The sequence below is a fragment of the Giraffa tippelskirchi genome, chromosome 9 (genome assembly GCF_054371585.1).
Source record: "Giraffa tippelskirchi isolate mGirTip1 chromosome 9, T2T-mGirTip1v1.2.pri, whole genome shotgun sequence".
Taxonomy (NCBI): domain Eukaryota; kingdom Metazoa; phylum Chordata; class Mammalia; order Artiodactyla; family Giraffidae; genus Giraffa; species Giraffa tippelskirchi.
Genome location: NC_137283.1, coordinates 101,252,564 through 101,271,684, shown reverse-complemented (window position 1 = coordinate 101,271,684; position 19,121 = coordinate 101,252,564). Strand labels below are relative to the sequence as shown.

At 36.0% G+C, this 19,121-nt stretch overlaps 2 protein-coding genes across 5 annotated transcripts in view; one reads left to right on the top strand and one right to left on the bottom strand.

Annotated features, from left to right (window-relative positions):
* Positions 1-7,849, top strand: part of KPNA5 (karyopherin subunit alpha 5) — a 48,093-nt gene extending 40,244 nt beyond the window's left edge. For all 4 annotated transcript variants that reach the window (XM_081529584.1, XM_081529582.1, XM_081529583.1 and 1 more), the window contains exons 11-14: positions 188-313; positions 1,103-1,230; positions 3,983-4,161; positions 6,670-7,849. In XM_081529584.1, coding sequence (XP_081385710.1) covers positions 188-313; positions 1,103-1,230; positions 3,983-4,161; positions 6,670-6,857 — 621 coding nt within the window. In that variant the 3' untranslated portion in view covers positions 6,858-7,849. The remainder of the gene's footprint in view (positions 1-187; positions 314-1,102; positions 1,231-3,982; positions 4,162-6,669) is intronic.
* Positions 7,850-12,716: 4,867 nt separating this feature from the next.
* FAM162B (family with sequence similarity 162 member B) lies at positions 12,717-18,657 on the bottom strand. Its single transcript, XM_081529586.1, has 4 exons — positions 18,459-18,657; positions 18,219-18,330; positions 15,769-15,877; positions 12,717-12,900 (listed from the first exon to the last, which is right to left on the bottom strand). The coding sequence occupies exons 1-4, from the start codon at positions 18,628-18,630 to the stop codon at positions 12,802-12,804; spliced, it is 492 nt and encodes a 163-aa protein (XP_081385712.1). The 5' UTR covers positions 18,631-18,657; the 3' UTR covers positions 12,717-12,801.
* Between the last annotated feature and the right edge of the window lie 464 nt (positions 18,658-19,121).

Below are 19,121 nucleotides of genomic sequence, written 5' to 3'. Positions count from 1 at the left end.
CACTGCGCTACACCAAGTTTTGGCAATTGGGAGAGTAGAAGACAGCAAATGCGTAACTAAGTTTTACTTTGAGAGAAATCTCTTTTTTCTTAATACAGTTTTCCAGAATTATTATTGTGTTTCTAAATAGTATATTTTTGTGTAATTCTTTTCCAATAAAACTGTTTTCATTTTGTTGTTGTTTTAGGTAATTTTGAATTGCTCTGCTTTACCCTGTCTTTTACACTTATTGAGTAGCTCAAAAGAGTCAATCAGAAAAGAAGCCTGCTGGACTGTTTCAAACATCACTGCTGGAAACAGAGCTCAGATTCAGGTAAACAGCTTTCATATCTGAAAAAACAGGAGATCTTAGGAGTCATTTTAGACGAAAGTCGGCATTTTATCAGTGATTTTTTTAAGTGAGTTACTAAAAACAGATCCTTGGAAAGTTTTTTTATAGAACTGAATTTTCCTCCTCTAAAATAATAGCATTTACTTGTAGTAGGTACAGTGCCTGACACAAATGGTTAGTCGTTAAGAAGAGCTTGAATTTCATTAGGTTTCACTATCAGCAATGATCGGGCTTCCCTGGTGGGTCAGATGGTAAAGAATCTGCCTGCAAGAGACCAGGTTTGATCCTTGGGTTGGGGTTGGAAAGATTGGCTACCCACTCCGGTATTCTTGGAATGGTTACCCACTTCAGTATTCTTGCCTGGAAAATCCCATGGATAGAGGAGCCTGACGGGCTACTGTCCATGGGGTTACAAAGAGTCAGACACGACTAAGCAGCTAACACACTAGGCAATAATCTTCCTCTCAGTGCTTTTAAATAATGATTTATTAGTGTCCCATTAAGCTCCTTGAGTCATCTAATACGAATTTCATTTTGATCAATCACCAGCCTGTGCTTTATCATCTTTAAAATTTATATTCTGCTAATGTATTTTCCAGTCTTTAAAGGAAAGTATTTGAAAGTTTGTTGAAAATTTAAAAATAAAGTATTTCTAAAGGTATTTCCAAAAAGTCTGACATTTTAAAGCCAACGAGTTTCAAAACTCCTCTACTTCATAATATTTATAAGACACTATTTGCATTATTATGCTATATCATCTTTTCTCCTCAGGCTGTTATAGATGCAAATATTTTTCCTGTTTTAATTGAGATTCTTCAGAAAGCAGAGTTTCGCACCAGGAAAGAAGCAGCTTGGGCTATAACTAATGCAACATCAGGAGGCACTCCAGAACAGATCAGGTGAAAAAAATTTTTTAATTGTTTTTTAAATGTAAATAGGACAAAATTTGGAATAATACATACTTTTTATTTGTTGATAAAACTAAAACATTATTTCTAAGTTAGTTTTATAAGTGTTTCTCATGTGAAATGATAGCATTTGTTACATCTTTTATTCATTCACAATGGTTTATTTTTGTCAAAGTATAATTGATATTCTCCTAGGCAAACTATGAAAAATCAGAGATTAAAAATCTGAAAAAGAAGTATATGTTAATTTGAAAACTATACTATTATGGGCAGTAAGTATTTTTTTGACTATTAAAAGCTCATGCGTGTAACTTTATCAAATGGCTAATAAATTTGAATCTCCACTTATTTAAAATAAAATTGAAATAGACATTCCTAGTTGGTTGTTAGCCTTACCTGTGTATATTATCTCACTTTTATTCTTTCATAAATAAAATTTTTTTTTCAGGATACTTGTTTGATTCTAGGCTTTTTATTGTTTTTGTTTCTTATCAACATAAGTAATAGATATATGGACTTTGAAGTCAGCCTGCTTTTAAATCCTTTGCAGTAAAAGATGCATGACCTTCCAAAGTCATTTAGTCTCTCTAATCCATGATTGTCTTCATTTTTTAAAATGGATTGAATAATGGATAGTACATTATGGTAATATATTGACAATTAAATGTAATTTGTACACTTACAGTCTTACAGTGCTTTAGCATGGTGCCTAAACATTAAGCTCTCTACTAAGATTAGCTATTATCATTATTATTTGTAATCATCATAATTTTTATTATCGGTATTCTCTTTTCTGCTGTCACCTTTTTGTTTTTTTCCTGCATTGTGTGGTTTGCGGTATCTTAGTTCCTGGACAGGGATCAAACCCATACACCCTGCAGTGGAAACACAGAATTCTAACCACTTGATTGCCAGAGAATTTCCTGCTTTCACTCTTTTTTCCTCCATAGCAAAGTTCTACTTTGCCGTTCCATAAAAGCCTGACTTTCTACAGAATCTTCTTGTTCTGAGGATCACTTCATGAAACTCGAGACTTTGGTTTCTTGAAGTGCTTATTTAGGAAATATTTTCTAATACATATTTGATTTAATTATTAATTTATACAACGAGAAGTTAGGCTGCTATTGCCACTTTACAAATCACTAGGAGGATTTTGAAATCTACTTATTGAGAGATCATTGTCTATTATTGTGTTCATTTCTACTGTTATTTTCTTTTCTCAGATATGTTGATACCATCTGTCTCTGCCTTTTATTTTCCATTCCTCCTCTTTGATTTAATCAGTATTATTTCCACTTCATTTGTGTCATGAATACAAACAGTAATGAAATAAGATGTTTCATTTGCTCTAACTTGTATATTTTTTTGATGCTGATGTTATTTTTTGTCTGTTTTGGGGCCCAAAGTTTGTAAACAGTTTATAAACAGTTGTATTTTATTTTTCAATATATTTTCATCTTTGTGTCTGTTCCTTAAAATGTATGAGTATGAACCAGGTGTCCAAACTGAGATATTATTTTTCTGTCCATTTTCACCATTTCATTAACTCTACATATAGGGGAAGAAGTCTTGATCTCAGATAAGGTTCAGCATTCATATCACTAATATTTATTGACTACTAGTTGTTATGCTATGTCATTTCAGTTTTTGAGCATCAGCAGTACATCAGATGCTTTCATGTATTTTATTTCCATTAACTTTATAACTATGAGATAGTTATTCATTCAGCAGTTATATTTGATCAGTCACAGGTTAGTATATGGCAAGTGAGTATGCCAGTGAAGATAATGCACATTTTAAAGAGGGGATGAAAACTAACTTCTACTGAATGTTTGCGGTATTCTCACAGCAACATTCTAGTTTAGTACTATTATTATTTCCACTTTTGATGTGGCAACTGAGGAACAGAGAGGTTACCCAAAATCACACAACTAATAAGGAGCGGGATTAGGACTTGAAACCATGCAATTTGGCTTCAGAGCATGTTTAATATGGACTTTGCTGCTGCTGCTGCTAAGTCGCTTCAGTCGTGTCTGACTCTGTGCGACCCATAGACGGCAGGCCACTAGGCTCCCCCGTCCCTGGGATTCTCCAGGCAAGAACACTGGAGTGGGTTGCCATTTCCTTCTCCAATATGGACTTTAGAGCATGCTTAATATGAACTTTTTGCCAGGTGAAGAAATTAGCTATTTTAAAGATCTAATAACAACTAGAGAAGGAAAAAGCATTAGGAAATGGCCTGTTTTGCTCCTAGAAGCCTTCTATGCTTCTGAAACACAGCCTATATTTTAGAAGATTAACTACGATTGCTTCTGGGGAAATTTTCTTTCAGTTTGGTTTAGGTGTCCCTTTTCTGTCTTCATTTCTACCTACCCCAATATGGCTTCATGTGTTACATGGGCTAACTAACCTTTAAAACAAAAACAAACCTTGAGCCCACTATTCTTTGCACTCATATACTATGCAAAAACAATTGTAAGTACCAATTTGCTTGTATGTATTTTTTGTAATATTTGTAATACCGTTTATTTCTAATTATGTTAAATTATGAAAATAAGAGAGTAAGAATTTTCAGGTTCCTATATAAGTGAAAATTTAAGTATTTTTAATGTTTGAGATTGTTTAGGAATACTTAAGTGTTTATGTAACACTTCATTGAAGAATGTTTTCATGTCATTGCTATAAATATTTAAGTCTTTTAAAATGTTTCTCCCCCACATTTTTTTTTTTAATTACTCTGAAGGTATTTGGTAGCCTTAGGCTGCATTAAACCACTTTGTGATCTATTGACTGTTATGGACTCTAAAATAGTTCAAGTGGCTTTAAATGGACTTGAAAATATTTTACGGCTTGGAGAACAAGAATCTAAGCAGAATGGAATAGGCATTAATCCATACTGTGCCCTCATTGAAGAAGCATATGGTAAGCATTTAGTAAAATTTATAGTTGCTATCAATTTTTTAATTGAGATCCAAGTGACATATTGGTTTCATGTATATAACATAATGATTCAATATTTGTATATACTGCAAAATGAATGTAATAATTATAGTTCATGTCACCATAGTTAAAATTTTTTTTCTTGTAATGAGAACTCTTCAGACTTACTCTTAGCAGCTTTCATATATATATTACAGTATTATTAACTGTAGTCCCCATCACTGTACATTACTTCCCCAAAGCTTATACAGACTAGAAGTTTGTGCCTTTTGACAGCCCCTTTCACCCATTTAATTCACCCCTTGCCTCCTGTCTCTGGCAACAGCCAGTCTGTACCCTGTATCAATGCGCTCACTCTGAGCTCTTTGTTTTTGTTTGTTTAGATTCTGCATATAAGTGAGATTATAAGGTATTTGTCTGTATCTGTGACTTGTTTCACTGAGTGAAATGCCCCCAAGGTCCATCCAGGTTGTTGCAGATGGCAAGATTTTCTTCTTTTTTAAAAAGCTGAATACTGTTCCTCTGTATGTGTATGTGTTGTATGTGTATGTACCACATTTTCTTTATCGATTCATTCTTTGATAAGATTGCTTCCATGTCTGGGCTGTTGTAAATAATCCTGAAGTGAACATGGGGGTTCATAATATTTTTGAGTTCATATATGTTTTTTTCATTTTCTTAAGATAAATATCCAGAAGTGAAATTGCTGGATTAAATTTTAAAAAATAAATTTAAAAAATTAAAACTAGAACTACCATATAATCCATATTGTTATCCATAGGGACTGCACCAGTTTACATTCCCACCAATAGTGCACAAGGGGTTCCTTTTCCCACATCCTTACCAACACTTCTGTCTCATCTTTTTGACGGTGGTCATTCTAACAGGTATAAGGTGATATCTTATTGTGGTTTTGATTTCCATTTCCCTAATGATTAATAATGTTGGGCATCTTGTCATATACCTGTTGGGCATCTGTGTATCTCCCTTGGAAAAATGTTCATTCAGATCTTCTGCCCATTTTTTAATCAGTTTGGTTTTTCGGTATTGAGTTGTATGAGTTCTTTATATATTTTGGATATTAACCCCCTACTAGGTATATGATTCACAAGTACTTTCTCTCATTTCCTTGGTTATATTTTCATATTGCTGATGTTTTCCTTTGCTGTGCAGAAGTTTTTTTAGTTTAATGTGGTCCCACTTATTTTTGCTTTTTTGTCCTTTGTGTTTGGCATCAGATCCGGAATTCAAACAACGGTCACCAAGACCATGGAATTTATTTCCAGATGAGGCATGAATCTAAGTCAGTTCTTTTTCCTCTCAGTATATTTCCATTAAATATTCACTTTCTATCTTAAGTCCTATTATATCCATTCAAGCTTTTATTTGCTATTCTTCAACCAAGCCTGGGAGACCGCTTTGCCTTTCTTTCAAATTACATAATGTCACTGGCTAAGACGCCATATAAACGAAAGATATCAATCGCTGATTTAAGAATATTTCCTGACTATAATTATTATTTTGGCCCCAAGTTATACTAGAATTTGAGCTATTCTATGAGTGTATATAAATATGATTACTTGATGTATTCATTATATCCTGCAACAAATTGAAGACATTTATCTGTAATTAAGTGAAAAATACTTTTAGCCTCATCCAGACTTATACATGGATTATTTTCTTATAAGCAGTAAAATAGAGCACTGTAGATTCTCCTACACTATGCAAATTGGTTTTTTCCATTTCACTTATAAACTGTATTGGATTTACAAATAGTATTCATTTATATCTTATTGATACACTTTGGCTTATTCTGTGAGAGAACTTATTGTTAGTTTGCTCATTAATTTTAGGTTTTTTATTTGATTTTGTTGCTTTCCCTTTTTGTGCTTTTTATTTAGCATGGTTACTCTGGAAACAATTTGTGGAGTTTACATGATCTAAAACTGTCATTTTGAAATTCAGAAACTGAAGTACAGAGGAATCAAACTTACTTGGGAAAAATCATACAACCAGAAGGGTGGATTCTGTGATCTTCGTACTGCCCAGCCTATGCTTACTCTTCATACCCTATTCCCCCATATTTTTATTTGTGAACTGTAAAGCATAAGCATTGACTATCATTATATGCAAAAATGAGATAAAAGCTACAGAATCACTTAAATGTGTAATCTAAAAACTACCAGAAACTAGTGAATATAACAAAAGGGAAGCAGACTCATATAAAGTAGTGGTTACCAGTGCAACCAGTGGGGGTGGAGTGTAAATTATTGGGATGCATTGTACAACACAGGGAATATAGCCAATGTTTTGTAATAACCGAAAATTGAATGCAACCTTTAAAAATTATGTTTTAATTTTTTAATTAGATTAAAAATAACAGTTCCATTGCCAGTGGACTGGTGATACTGTTGACTCATTATTTTGATTTAAATATATGTTGAAATCTGAGTAATAACTTTGTTTTTATATATATGCTTTGTATAATAGGTCTAGATAAAATTGAATTTCTACAAAGCCATGAAAATCAGGAGATTTACCAAAAGGCTTTTGATCTGATTGAACATTACTTTGGTGTAGAAGATGACGACCCCAGTATTGTACCTCAAGTGGATGAAAATCAGCAACAGTTTGTATTTCAGCAGCAGGAAGCACCAATGGAAGGGTTCCAACTTTAACTTGGTAGGAGGTAAATTAATGGCTAAGAAGGGTAGCTTTACATATCTCCTGTTTCTTGCATTGTCAGTAGGAATATTTGATGTGTTTTTGTAAAGAAGATGCACTTTTAGAAGGCAAAACAAAAGTTTCCATTCATATGCAACCTTTTATTATAGTTTTGTTAAGTTGGTCTGCCTGTATATATGTCTTTCATTGTTTTATCTTTTTTTGTATCTATTTGAGAACAGTTAAATACATTATTTAATAATTTAAGCCTGAGAAGGAGAATTTTGGTAAAGTATTACAATAATGGTTCTGAATTTTTCTAGCACTCTTGGAAACTACACATTAGCAGTACAGCTGTTGATAATTGCATTTTGGCAGTGTTTGACATTCCCATTCTCTACTAAATCTACCTCTCAAAGCAAAAACAAAACAAAAAAGCTTCAGAATCATGAAATAGAGAAAAGGCTAAATTAGAATGTAAAGATAGATGTTACCAGAAATTATAAATCACTGTGCTGTAGGTTATACTTTGCAAAAAAAAAAAAGGTTTAACAAAACCTGTTAAAGTTACTTATAAAACATAGAAAAAATGTTGTACTGATAATCAATTAAAATGTAGCAATTGTGAAGAGAGAAGCTGTTCTTCATATTGAACACATTAAAATAATTACACATTTAAATATTTGTGTTTTTAACATATAAATGCTATATTAGTATATTTTATATTTTGACCAAATATGCTAACATTTTTGAAATAGTGTTTTTTTATTTTTTCAATGCTCATTTTAAAGAGCATCATGATAGAGATGCCATCATGAATCTAAAGTAGTGCTGCATAGCAAAAATAATACTGTATTCCTTTCTCTGATTTTTCAGAGCAGTAATTGAGAAGTTTCACTTTCTGTGTAATAATGAACTTAGGTACTTGAATGGCAAAATTGTACTGAAGAAATCACCTTGTTATGTATTAAATTTTATTAAATGTACTTAATGTTTGGACACAAAAGGATGATATTAATGAAAATTACTAAGGATTCTTTAATTGGTTGAAACCTATATTAGGATTTTTTTTCCCTTTGGTAATACTCAGAGGGTCATACTGCTGCTTGTCAATGTACCATTGTATTAGATTACATTTGTATCAGATTGGTTAATATAATGTAAGTGTTTATGTATTAACAGCAAAAACCTCGTCATATTGTGAAACTTTTTAAAAAGTTTCAATAGAAAATTATATATATATATTTATTTATAGATCCATATATATGCATGTGTCTTATGTGTTTTTTTCATGGTAGTAGGTAGTTTTCTAAGCAGATATGGTACTGTTGAGCTCAGTCTTCATTTATAGTTATATACAGGCTATTTACATTTCCAGTTATATATCTAAAATACTTATTTAAAAATTAGTTTATTGCTGTTTTAAGATAGAAACTAAAAGCATTTTTGATATGACTCATAGTCTATTCTGTAAAGAAAGATTTCATTTATGGTATCATTTATAATGTTTCTGCTGGAAATCAGAGGCATGTTAACGAGAAGAAAATGTATACAGAGGTACTTTTAAATAGTATGACACTTTGTAAAATTATATATCATGAAACTAAGCTTTTGGCAAGACACTTAAAACCTACAGGCTATAGACTACAGGTTTAAATGGTGTCCATAATGCTGACTGCATCTGCCAAACCTCTTTTATATTGTTAAGTAGAGTATTGTATCTGTGCCCTTTTTATTGTAGTAGAAGTTATGAAGTTCAGTATATGTATATTCAAAAGAACAGGGTAGTTATATTAAAGGTTACCAAATTGATGGTGAATTTATCAGATCAACACACTTTTTTGTGATGCTGATAGTGTAAGTATCAGGTGACAGGGTATTCCACTCTTTCTAATCAATTGAACTTGATAATGCAGCATAATTCATAAACTAACCAGCTGTGCCTGCTTTTATTTTGAGGACCCTGTAGTCAGTTTAGGAGATTTAGATTAATAAATCTCTAAGCCACGTCTTTCAAACAAAATAGTTCTTACAGAAGGAAAAATGGAAATAATAGAATGGCCTTTAATTTTAAATTTTTGCCAGTAAAGCAAGCATTATACCTCTAAGTATAGAATTTGACCATATTTTAGGCATTTATATACAAAAATTATATTTAATTCATTGGATCTGTTACTAGGATAATTGACTTGATTAGACTTGAGTGCAAAGGGCAATATGTAATTGTTGGGACCAGCTATTAGTGTGGTGATAACTTTATTGAACCAGTACTAGCAAATACTTTGTTTCTAAAATTTTTCTTAATATGACTACTCTTTTCAAATGTACTATTTTAAATGCTCCAAAATGTATTTTCCTTAATCTTCACTGGCCCTTGTGGGAAATTTTTTTCGTTTTTCAACTTGATTTCCTAAGATTTATTATATTTAAATCTGAGAGAAACTGTGCCAAAAAAAAGAAAAGAAAACATGTTCTAAAAGGCGATGCATGCAACATTAATGCAGAAATTAAAAAAAAAATACTTGAAAGAGTCCTTTGTGTTTAATTAAATTTGGTGTTTTATTTTTGTCTAAATTTGAATTTTTAATAGCTAATCTATGCAATTATGCTTACTTGTTTTATATTTGTAAGTACTTGACTCAATGACCCAGGTGTTTTTACTATCAGTTTTATTTTGAAAACTGTTTCTAGAACTTAATTTTTAGTGTCATTTTGTTCACTTACTGGTAGCACTAGAACAAGAAAGCGAAAAATAAAAACAAAAAAATGTAATAAAACCTGCTGGCACAGAAACAGCATATCATTCGGTAACTGTAAAACCTATTTGCAGATAAAGATTGATTTGTTGATAAAGGACTTTTGTTAGACAAAACATTACCTTTGCCTTCATATTTTTTCTTCTCTTAAGAAGGAGCATTATGGAAAAAGTAATTACAATACAAAGTCTTAGTGGATTTTTGTTGCTGTTCTAAATTCAGCAGTCTACTGGCTGCTTTGTGAAACTGTGAAATCAAAGTAATTGTTAACCTTTACTCATTTTAGTTCATAGCATTACTGTTTTATAGAATGTAACATATTAGGAGCCAATATGATAGAGCTCTGGAAGGATATTGTGTCTTTAAGTTCTGATTGGGAAGTGGGATGGGGGAAGATGTTCTTGACTAACTAAAAAAAAAATCAACATTTGAGTAATATGCGACATTATGAAATGTTACAGCACTATATTAAAAACAATAAAATGCTATTTTACAGTTGCGTTTATATAAGCGTGTCTGTTTCATTTGTTCTCATGATTGTGTATTCCTAATAGAGCAAAAATAGATGCCCTCAATGATTAAAATTCCATCCCCTTTCTAAAACCAGTAATATTTCGTTGGTAGGATTATCTGATAAAGTTCAGTTCAGTCGCTCAGTCTTGTCCGACTCTTTGCGACCCCGTGGACCGCAGCACGCCAGACCTCCCTGTCCATCACCAACTCCCTGAGTTTACCCAAACCCATGTCCATCAAGTCAGTGATGCCATCCGCCATCTCATCCTCTGTCATCCCCTTCTCCTCCTGCCCTCAATCTTTCCCAGCATCAGGGTCTTTTCCAATAAGTCACTCTTCGCATCAGGTGGCGAAAGTATTGGAGTTTCAGCTTCAACATCAGTCCTTCCAATGAACACCCAGGACTGATCTCCTTTAGGATGGACTGGTTGGGTCTCCTTGCAGTCCAAGGGACTCTCAGGAGTCTTCTCCAACACCACAGTTCCAAAGCATCAATTCTTCGGCGCTCAGCTTTCTTTGTAGTCTAACTCTCACATCCATACATGACCACTGGAAAAACCATAGCCTTGACTAGACGGACCTTTGTTGGCAAAGTAATGTCTCTGCTTTTTAATATGCTGTCTAGGTTGGTCATAACTTTCCTTCCAAGGAGTAAGTGTCTTTTAATTTCTTTGCTGCAATCACCAACTGCAGTGATTTTGGAACCCAGAAAAATAAAGTCAGCCCCTGTTGCCACTGTTTCCCCATCTATCTGCCATGAAGTGATGGGACCGGATAAAGTAGTATGTTGCTTTTATTTTAGAACTTATATATTCAACTATAATGGAGGATGTATCTAATTTATGTTTGTATCTCATGCCTTGGCAGTTAATGGGACATTCACATGTTTCAACTGAGATTATTTTTCCTCTTCTATTATTTTAATGCAATACAGTGCATTTATTTAAGGCTTAGAGTTTTAAACCTAATAAATGGAAATAGAAGCGAATATGTGATTTAACTTTCTTAGTGTACTCTGAAACACAAAATCACACAGTAGCCAAGCTTAGGCCCCCCTAGTTTAGTGTTTTTATTTTCTTATTCTATTACCATTTTGTTTTTTTTTTTTGCTTCATCTGGCCTCATTTCTTTCAGTATTTGAAACTATGTTAGTCACAGAGTAGTAAAAGTAATTATATCAGTTATTTTTAGGGTTTCTTGCTCCCAATAAAGCAATCTTCAATTTTAAGAGACACATATGTCATATCATTATTAGTCACTTTAACATTTCAATTTTCCATTCTTATGATATAAAATTTTCAAATGGTTGCACTTGCAAGCATTGCTGTACATACAGCACCACCAGGACTAAAATGTAGATTGGGATCAACCCCACCAAGTAAAGAGCTTAAAATGCTCACTAGCTTTTGCATAAACATTTAAATTTGGAAGCAGTAGGCAGTTTGGGGAATTTAATGTGTAATTCTGAAAAGTACCTGTAATTTAAAAATTGGGAGTTCTAAACTTTGGACAGCTTTACTTTTGAGGGATCCCTCTTGTTCCCTTTCAGTCATGGTTGTTTTTTTAAACTGTTGTCTAAAAATTTTTGCATGGCAAAATTTTAGGGGTTTAACATGACTCATTTTCTGAGCATGCCACCTTCTAAATTGTTTTATTATAAAATACACAAAGAGAATAATGTGTAAGAAGACAGTTTGAATAATAAAACACCTGTGTACTCACCATCCAATTTAATTATTATCAGTCCCTTGTAACTATTACTCTGAATTTTATTAATAATCCTTGTGCTTTTCTTCATCGTTTCATCTCCTGTATATATCTCTAAGAAATATAACCTCACTTAATCTGTTTTCTAAATGTATAAACTGGAAGTTTACATATATTTTCTATATCTGGGAGTTTGGGGTTTTGGCTCAATGTTAACATTTCTTGAGATTCATATTGATGCATATATGTGTGGTTTGTTCATTTTCTTTGCTGTTTACTATTCTGTTTTGTGACTACATCGTGATGTCTGGTAGGGGAAGTTTGTTTTACTTTTGTTCCCGAGGCATGTGGAATCTTAGTTTCCCAACCAGGGATAAAACCTGTGCCCCGTGCGGTGGAAGCGCAGAGTCTCAACCACTGGACCGCCAAGGAAGTCCCCAGAATGCTCATTTTAGCATCATCTCTAGTGACCAAAAACTGGACCAAATAACCAGATAAACTGGCATATTCATACAATGGAATACTATAACAATGAAAATGAAGGACTTCATGCTACCCACAGTCTGTGGATGATTCTCACAATATAATACTGAGTATAAGAATTTACACAAGTGTATATTATGTAATTCTATGTATATTAAGTTAAAACAGGCAAATCTAGACTATGGTGATAAAACAACATCTTTTTTTATCTGACTGAGGGCAGAAATGAGGCAGAAAGGAGATGTTTTATGTCTTGACCTGGACAGTGGTTATGCAGGTGTGTTCACTATGTAAAATTCTATCAAACTGCGTGCACTTTCTAAATGTATGTTATACTTCAGCAAAAGTTTACTAAAAGTAGAAATAAAAAAGACTTTGCCATTCTTGTTACCAAAATAAAGCCTTGACAAGTACTTTGTTAAGTATTCTCTTTTACCTATCATTTATTGTTGCTGGTAACAGTGATGATATTCCAATGAATACTTTGTCAGTTAGAATATCATTTAGCCTTGGCCTGTGCAGCCAGCGCCGCTTCTTCACGCCATTTTGCTTTCTTTGCCAGGTTCCAACTTGTTAAAGATTCATGTCTTTCTGCAGCCTGCAGAAGCAAAAGTCTAAGTTATTAGACTTAGAAAAAAGTCTAAGTTATTAGACTTCTAGTCAACAGTACCGCTATATCAGAAATCTGCCTCCACCCTCGCTTGGCACACATAGATATAGTTGTTGGACAAAAAATAAATACACTTTCAAATAATTAAATTTAAGAAAGGGAAATCCTCAGGTACCTTTTATGGAAAGAATGCAAAAAGCATAAGTTGGTGGGGAATGAGCCAGAATAGACAGAAATGGCTTCAAACAGGGGACCTTAGGGGGAAATAATGGCTTTAACAGCTGTGGGCTGGAAGTTGAATCACTATACCAATAGGCAAGTTCAGGATTTAGATCATGGGCATGGAGCTGAGGTATTCCTGTGAAATGACTATAGCTCTTACCAGCCTGAGAACTGGCAAGGACACTAGGCATTTACCTGGGGGGAAAAAATTACTTGTGTAAAGAGAAGATAATTAGCATTGTAATCAGGAGGAAAGAACTCTAGCTAGAAAATGGATCAGGGGAAATAATCTAAATGTGGCACAGAGATGTAAGTACAAAAAAATAGAAAAGTTAAGAGACATGGAGAATAGAATTAGAAATTCCAACATATATTCCCAGCAGGTGAGTGATTAGAATGGGGGGAGAGGTCATATTTGAAGTGATAACAGCTTACACTTTTTCAGAAGTCAGGAAAGCTATAGGTCCCTCAGACTGAAGAACATACAAAGTCCTTTGCAGAAAAAAAATAAAAATCTAATAGATATTGATGGAAGTCTGATATGCATTTCACACTTAACATATCGAAAATAGAGGACTTGATATATTTTGCCTGTCAGGCCTACCAGTTCTTGCCCCAGCTGTACACATGGGGAATAGCAGCAACATCCATCTTAGATGCTCAAGGCAGAAATCCAGGCTTTTTTGATGTCATTCTTCCATTTTGTTTCCTCTTCCAACACCGAATTTACCACAAAGATCTGTCCTTTTTACCTTCCCAAACACATTTCAAATTGCTAACCATTTCTCCATCTCTATCTGACAGCATCTTGGATAAGGTAACATTAATTATTCAGAGTGACAGGTGAATTGGAGAGAAGGAAGATGGACACAGTGAGACTATGTAAAAGATACTGCAATAAACTAGGCAACAGATGGTTATCTCAGACAAGGGCGATATCAGGAGAGATGATGAGGAGTGGTCCAACTGGGATATATTTTTAAGCGGAGCCAATAGGATTGCTGGTGTATAATGACTTACTTATGAGTAGCTGGGAAGATAATAAAATAGTACCTGAGTGAGAGCATTTCAGATGCGGTGGTCAGGGAAGCTCATTCTGAGGAGAATGAGAATAAGTCAGCTATGGTAAGGCCAAGAGAAGTGAGCAAAGCCTATAGAGAGTAAAGTGTCTGGTGTATTAAAAAAAAAAAAAAAAACTAATGTGGCTGAAGTACAAAGGGAAGATAGTTTGAAACACGAAGGATCCAGGCAGTATCGGAATCCAATCTGTCATTTAGGAGCTAGAGAAATCACCAACTGGATAGGCAGGTTACTAGGGTAGGTTAAAAACTAGAGATGACTGAATTTCTTTATTTCTATATTTAAGTGTTCATCCCAATAAACATTTACTAAAATTTCCATTTGATGAGAATAATTTCAAAGCCTAAGTTCTTTGCCAAGCCAACAGAAAGAAATAGATATGTATAGGGACTTCCCTGGTGGTCCAGTGGTTAAGACCATGCTTCACTGCAGGGAGCAAGTCTTCAATCCCTGGTCTGAGAACTAAGATCCCCACATGCCGCGTGGCATGGCCAAAATAAATAAAGAATAGACATATAGATAACATTAGGGCTTCGCAGATGGCACTAGTGGTAAAGAACCCGCATGCCAGCGCAGTAGACATAAGAGACATGTAGGAGACAAGAGACATGGGTTCAATCCTTCAGTCGGGAAGATCCCCTGGAGGAGGGCATGGTAACCCACTCCAGTATTCTTTCCTGGAGAATCCCATGGACAGAGGAGCCTGGCAGGCTATAGTCCATAGGGTCACAGAGAGTCAAAGATGCATGGTTGGTTCCCGGCAAACTATTCTGTGTGATGAGGCTACCAAAATCTAGTTCCAACTCTGGCTGTGTTACTAATTAAGTTCCAAAACAAAGAAGTTATAATCACACTCTAATGGACTCAGTTGTAGGTGCCACCATGAAGAAGGACACTGATAAACTGGAGTGTGTCTAGAGGAGAGTTCAACACAGAGGAAAGTTGTTGGGGATGGAAAAATTAAGATGAGAAAAGATGATTCACAGAGATATCAATATTTGTGGGGCTGCATTTCACGATAAAAACTGCTCAGCAGATGCAAGAATTGGGGAAAAGCAAGAAGCGAAATTAGAGAATTATTACCTCTTAATTTCCCTTCAGAAACTACATATTGAAGATGGCAAGGAAAAGGGCTCATATACAGGATACAGGCAAACTAGCCACCGTGGTCATCACTTCCAATTTTTGCACTATTTCATGATTCTATGCCATAGCTAAACAGTTCATGATTTAAGGAAGGATGTAGTTTGGATAACTTTCATACAAAAAAGTTCTCTGCCAATTTTAACCAGGTTATAAACTGTAATTTCTCATTTTTCCTTGTCTTATAAATGGAAACAAGCTCTGTCCCTTCTGTCCACATAGTTAATTTGTTGACTCAAATTTCCATGAACAGTGTTGTTTCCAGTACAAGTGATACATGCGATGGCTCAAGATGTCTGAGAGGAGACTGTTCTTACATTGGAAAAACAGTAATAATCCCCCAAATGAGAACAAAGCTCATAATCCTTCTTAAAATTCACAAGTCTATTTTTACTTTAAAGAGGTACTCACCCTTTTGGCTGATGCTATCACTGCAAAGCAGGCGATGATTGTGAGTCCAATCATTATGTAACAAGCTTTCACTCGAGCTTTGTTTCTTGCAGCATCTATCATTTCTGGCCTAAACCAAGATGTGTATTCCGTTAATTACATTAAAGCAATATGATTTCCTGACTGGCATAACAGACAGTGATTTTTTTCTGTAAATATTCCAAAAATTTTTAGCCTTACAAATTCTAGTATATTATCTCACCAATTTCAGATTAACAGGTATTTATTATTTATATTACTGCAGTAATATGAACTGGCAGCTTATAAATAAACATAATTAAAGAATGATTTTTGAGAAAGTATTCAGCAGTATTTTTTCTTATCTATGTCGTTTGAATAGAATGCAATAACATTAAAAAAGAATTCTAGGAAGCAATTTCTCTTAAAAATGAAAAAATATTTATTTAACTTTCCACTAGTTGAAAGAACACAGAGAACCAATATCTAGCCTGTTTTCCTCAGATTTTAGGCAGATTAATGTAAGTTTTAAGATATTAGTTGCAAACAGGTGAATATTAGCATATTATTAGATTATACTTGTTGATTTTTGTTCCAGATGGAACCTGAAAGATCTGATCTTTTTTACCCAACCATCTGGCTTTGAACTGCTATACCAAATTAGTTTAACGCTGAAAAGAAAAGAAAAAAGTACGGTCATTATTAAATATCATTAGTGTATGGTACGAAAATTATAGGTCACTTGTTAATTATATGTCCATTAAAAGCATAAAAGTGAAAGCTGTTTACATTGTAAATCTAACACTTAGCTTAGGAGGCATATCTCTCCTAAATAGCAATGATTTTAAAATTATAGAAAATAATAAAATAAAAAATATTCAAATACTTTCATGTTTCCAACCCAGAACTACAATACTTTTCCTAAGCACCTTGCTCAAAGTTAATTTAACAGAATTTCTCCTGTTTACAATATTTCTTTAACTGTGATCCTGGGGAAAAATTATTTCTGTAAAATGGGTCTCTTCACATAAACAGTTACATTGCTATAATATTGGGTCTAGAATCTCTAGACACAGGTTAATTTACAATAATGCAGGTTCTTTACATTTTTGATTACTCTGTAATACAGCCCTAGAATTCAAAATCCAAAAACACTGAGGATGGTCTTTTTAAGCTTTTCTGGGGCTAATTTCTGCTCTGGGCTAAATTATAGATCTTAAGGAAAACAAAATTTGTTTTATAATATTAAAAAAAAATCTCTGTGGTGAATAAGTGCTGAAAACAGATTTTGGATTCCATGTTATTTCAAATTCCATGTCCATTCCTCATTAAATCATTTAGTCCAAGAAAGGAATAAAAATGTTTGAGAATTCATTACTGAACATTTCCCACCATATTTTTCCCATATATTTGAGATGCTTTTGGTGACTAATAAATTAACAATCAATAAAAAGTGTGCACAAAATATGCACAGAACAAGGTGTAGACCCAGTTTCCATCATCCATTCTAACAGGCATTGATCACATCATATAAAATAATATTTGAACATCTGAAATCCTTATTTGATTTTATAGTTCTAGTCTCACTTTTTTTTGAGATCAGTTTAAAAAGTGGTAGATTGATTTTATCCTTAGTTTTCTTCCTTCCCCTTTTAATCGCTCCCTTGTAAAGTGCTGGGAAGATTTCTGGGCTTTGCATAAACTGAAGCTGTAGAAAAAATGTTTTTTACGGGTGACCTTTACTTAGTTTTTGTTTTCGTAAAAGATTACATTTACCCTGGAGCTGAAGTCAGCTTAGGTTTTATCAAGTGAACGTTTGTCTTGGGTATGGGATGAGGAGGCCAGAGACACAGCTGCGCCCTGGCTCCTAGTCCTAGAAAATCCGCGCTCAGAAGGCTGCAGAACCGCGTCCACCAGGCATCTCCCGCCCCAGAAGAGGAGGTCACATGGCTGTGGCTTCTTCCCTAAGACTCTTCGGCCACCCCACGAGTCATGATCCTTCCTTGGGTGTATCAGGGAGCCGCAACTCCTCCCCTCCCCAGCCCAGGCCAGGGACCCTCCGCATCTCAGCCACCCGGGTGTAAGCGAGGACCTGGTTTCTGTTTGGCCTAAGGGCTCCACTGCCTCCCAGCGCCGGAGCTCGCCCGGGGCGGGTATCTGAGCGACGGTGGAAGTACCCACTGAACTTCTGGATTTTCACCCGACTTCAACAATCTCCCAAGCTTAGCTTGGCTCCCACAGCCCAGTGAAGTAGCTTGGCATTTAACCGCACTAGGGGCGCGTGGGTAATTCCCTTAGAGTGGTAGGTAGTACTGTGAAGACCTCCGTGGCTCTGCATACCTCTCCCGACCTCTGTGCGCCCAAGTCGGGAAGCGGGTGGACCCCGAGCCTTCCAGGTCTGGGGCGCACCCCCCAGGGCGCCCTCCACCCGGCCCGGCACGGGCCACACTTACGGAATCCGAGGCGGGATATCCTCCATCGCTTTGAAACGCCCGGTCCATAGCAGGATTCTTTTGTCGAATTGCGACGGCTTGTGCTCGGCGGGGACCCTATGGACCTTTCCGGCTGAGAAAGCGATAGGGACATTAGAGAGACGGAGAGACCCAGTGATCGGGGCGCGCTCACACCTCCATCCCCCAGCCTCAACGCTCCACGGACCCGTCCCTCCCGGGTCGTTCCCAGCCCCTGCTCACCAGAACCTGGGGGCTCCGAGCCGCCGGGGCTCCCGCCACTGGAGTAGTGGGGGTGACCCCGGGGCCAGAGAGACGCGACCAGACGCCGCTCGGCTTCTGGGGCCGCTCCCGGGGCGCAGCAGGGGATGCGCCCTAGGCGGAGGCGCAGGAGGCTCCCGACGGTGGCCAGCATGCTGCTGAGCCCTGGTCCCGCGCCCTCAGCCCAGCCGGGGCCGGAGCTCCCGGGACCCCTGCCGCCCCGCCCCGCGCCACTCCCAGTGGAGCCCCGGATGCGCAGCTGGAGTCTGACGTGCGCACCCTGGGCTCCGGGTCCCCGCCCCCAGCCTGCGACCCCTGACCCGAGCGTCTTGACCCTGGGGCTGAGTCGGTCCCCTGGCGCGCCGGGAACGACTTTCCTCCCGAAACAGCTCTGTGCCTTTTAAAGGCAATTCTTGGTATTGAGTAGAAACGTGTTTCCATTACACTTTTTTTTTTTTTTTTTGGTAATTTCACTGGTGCTGAAGAGAATAAATCTAACCCCTCTCTCCACCAGGGAAAGCCAACAGTCAGGCCTTCAAGTGCAGGTCGTTGCAGATGTTTACCAAGTGAGTGTAAGGGCTTTCAACAAACTTCTGACTTTCCCATGAGGCGGTTTTTTGAAGTTAGCTCTTCACCTCACCCTCC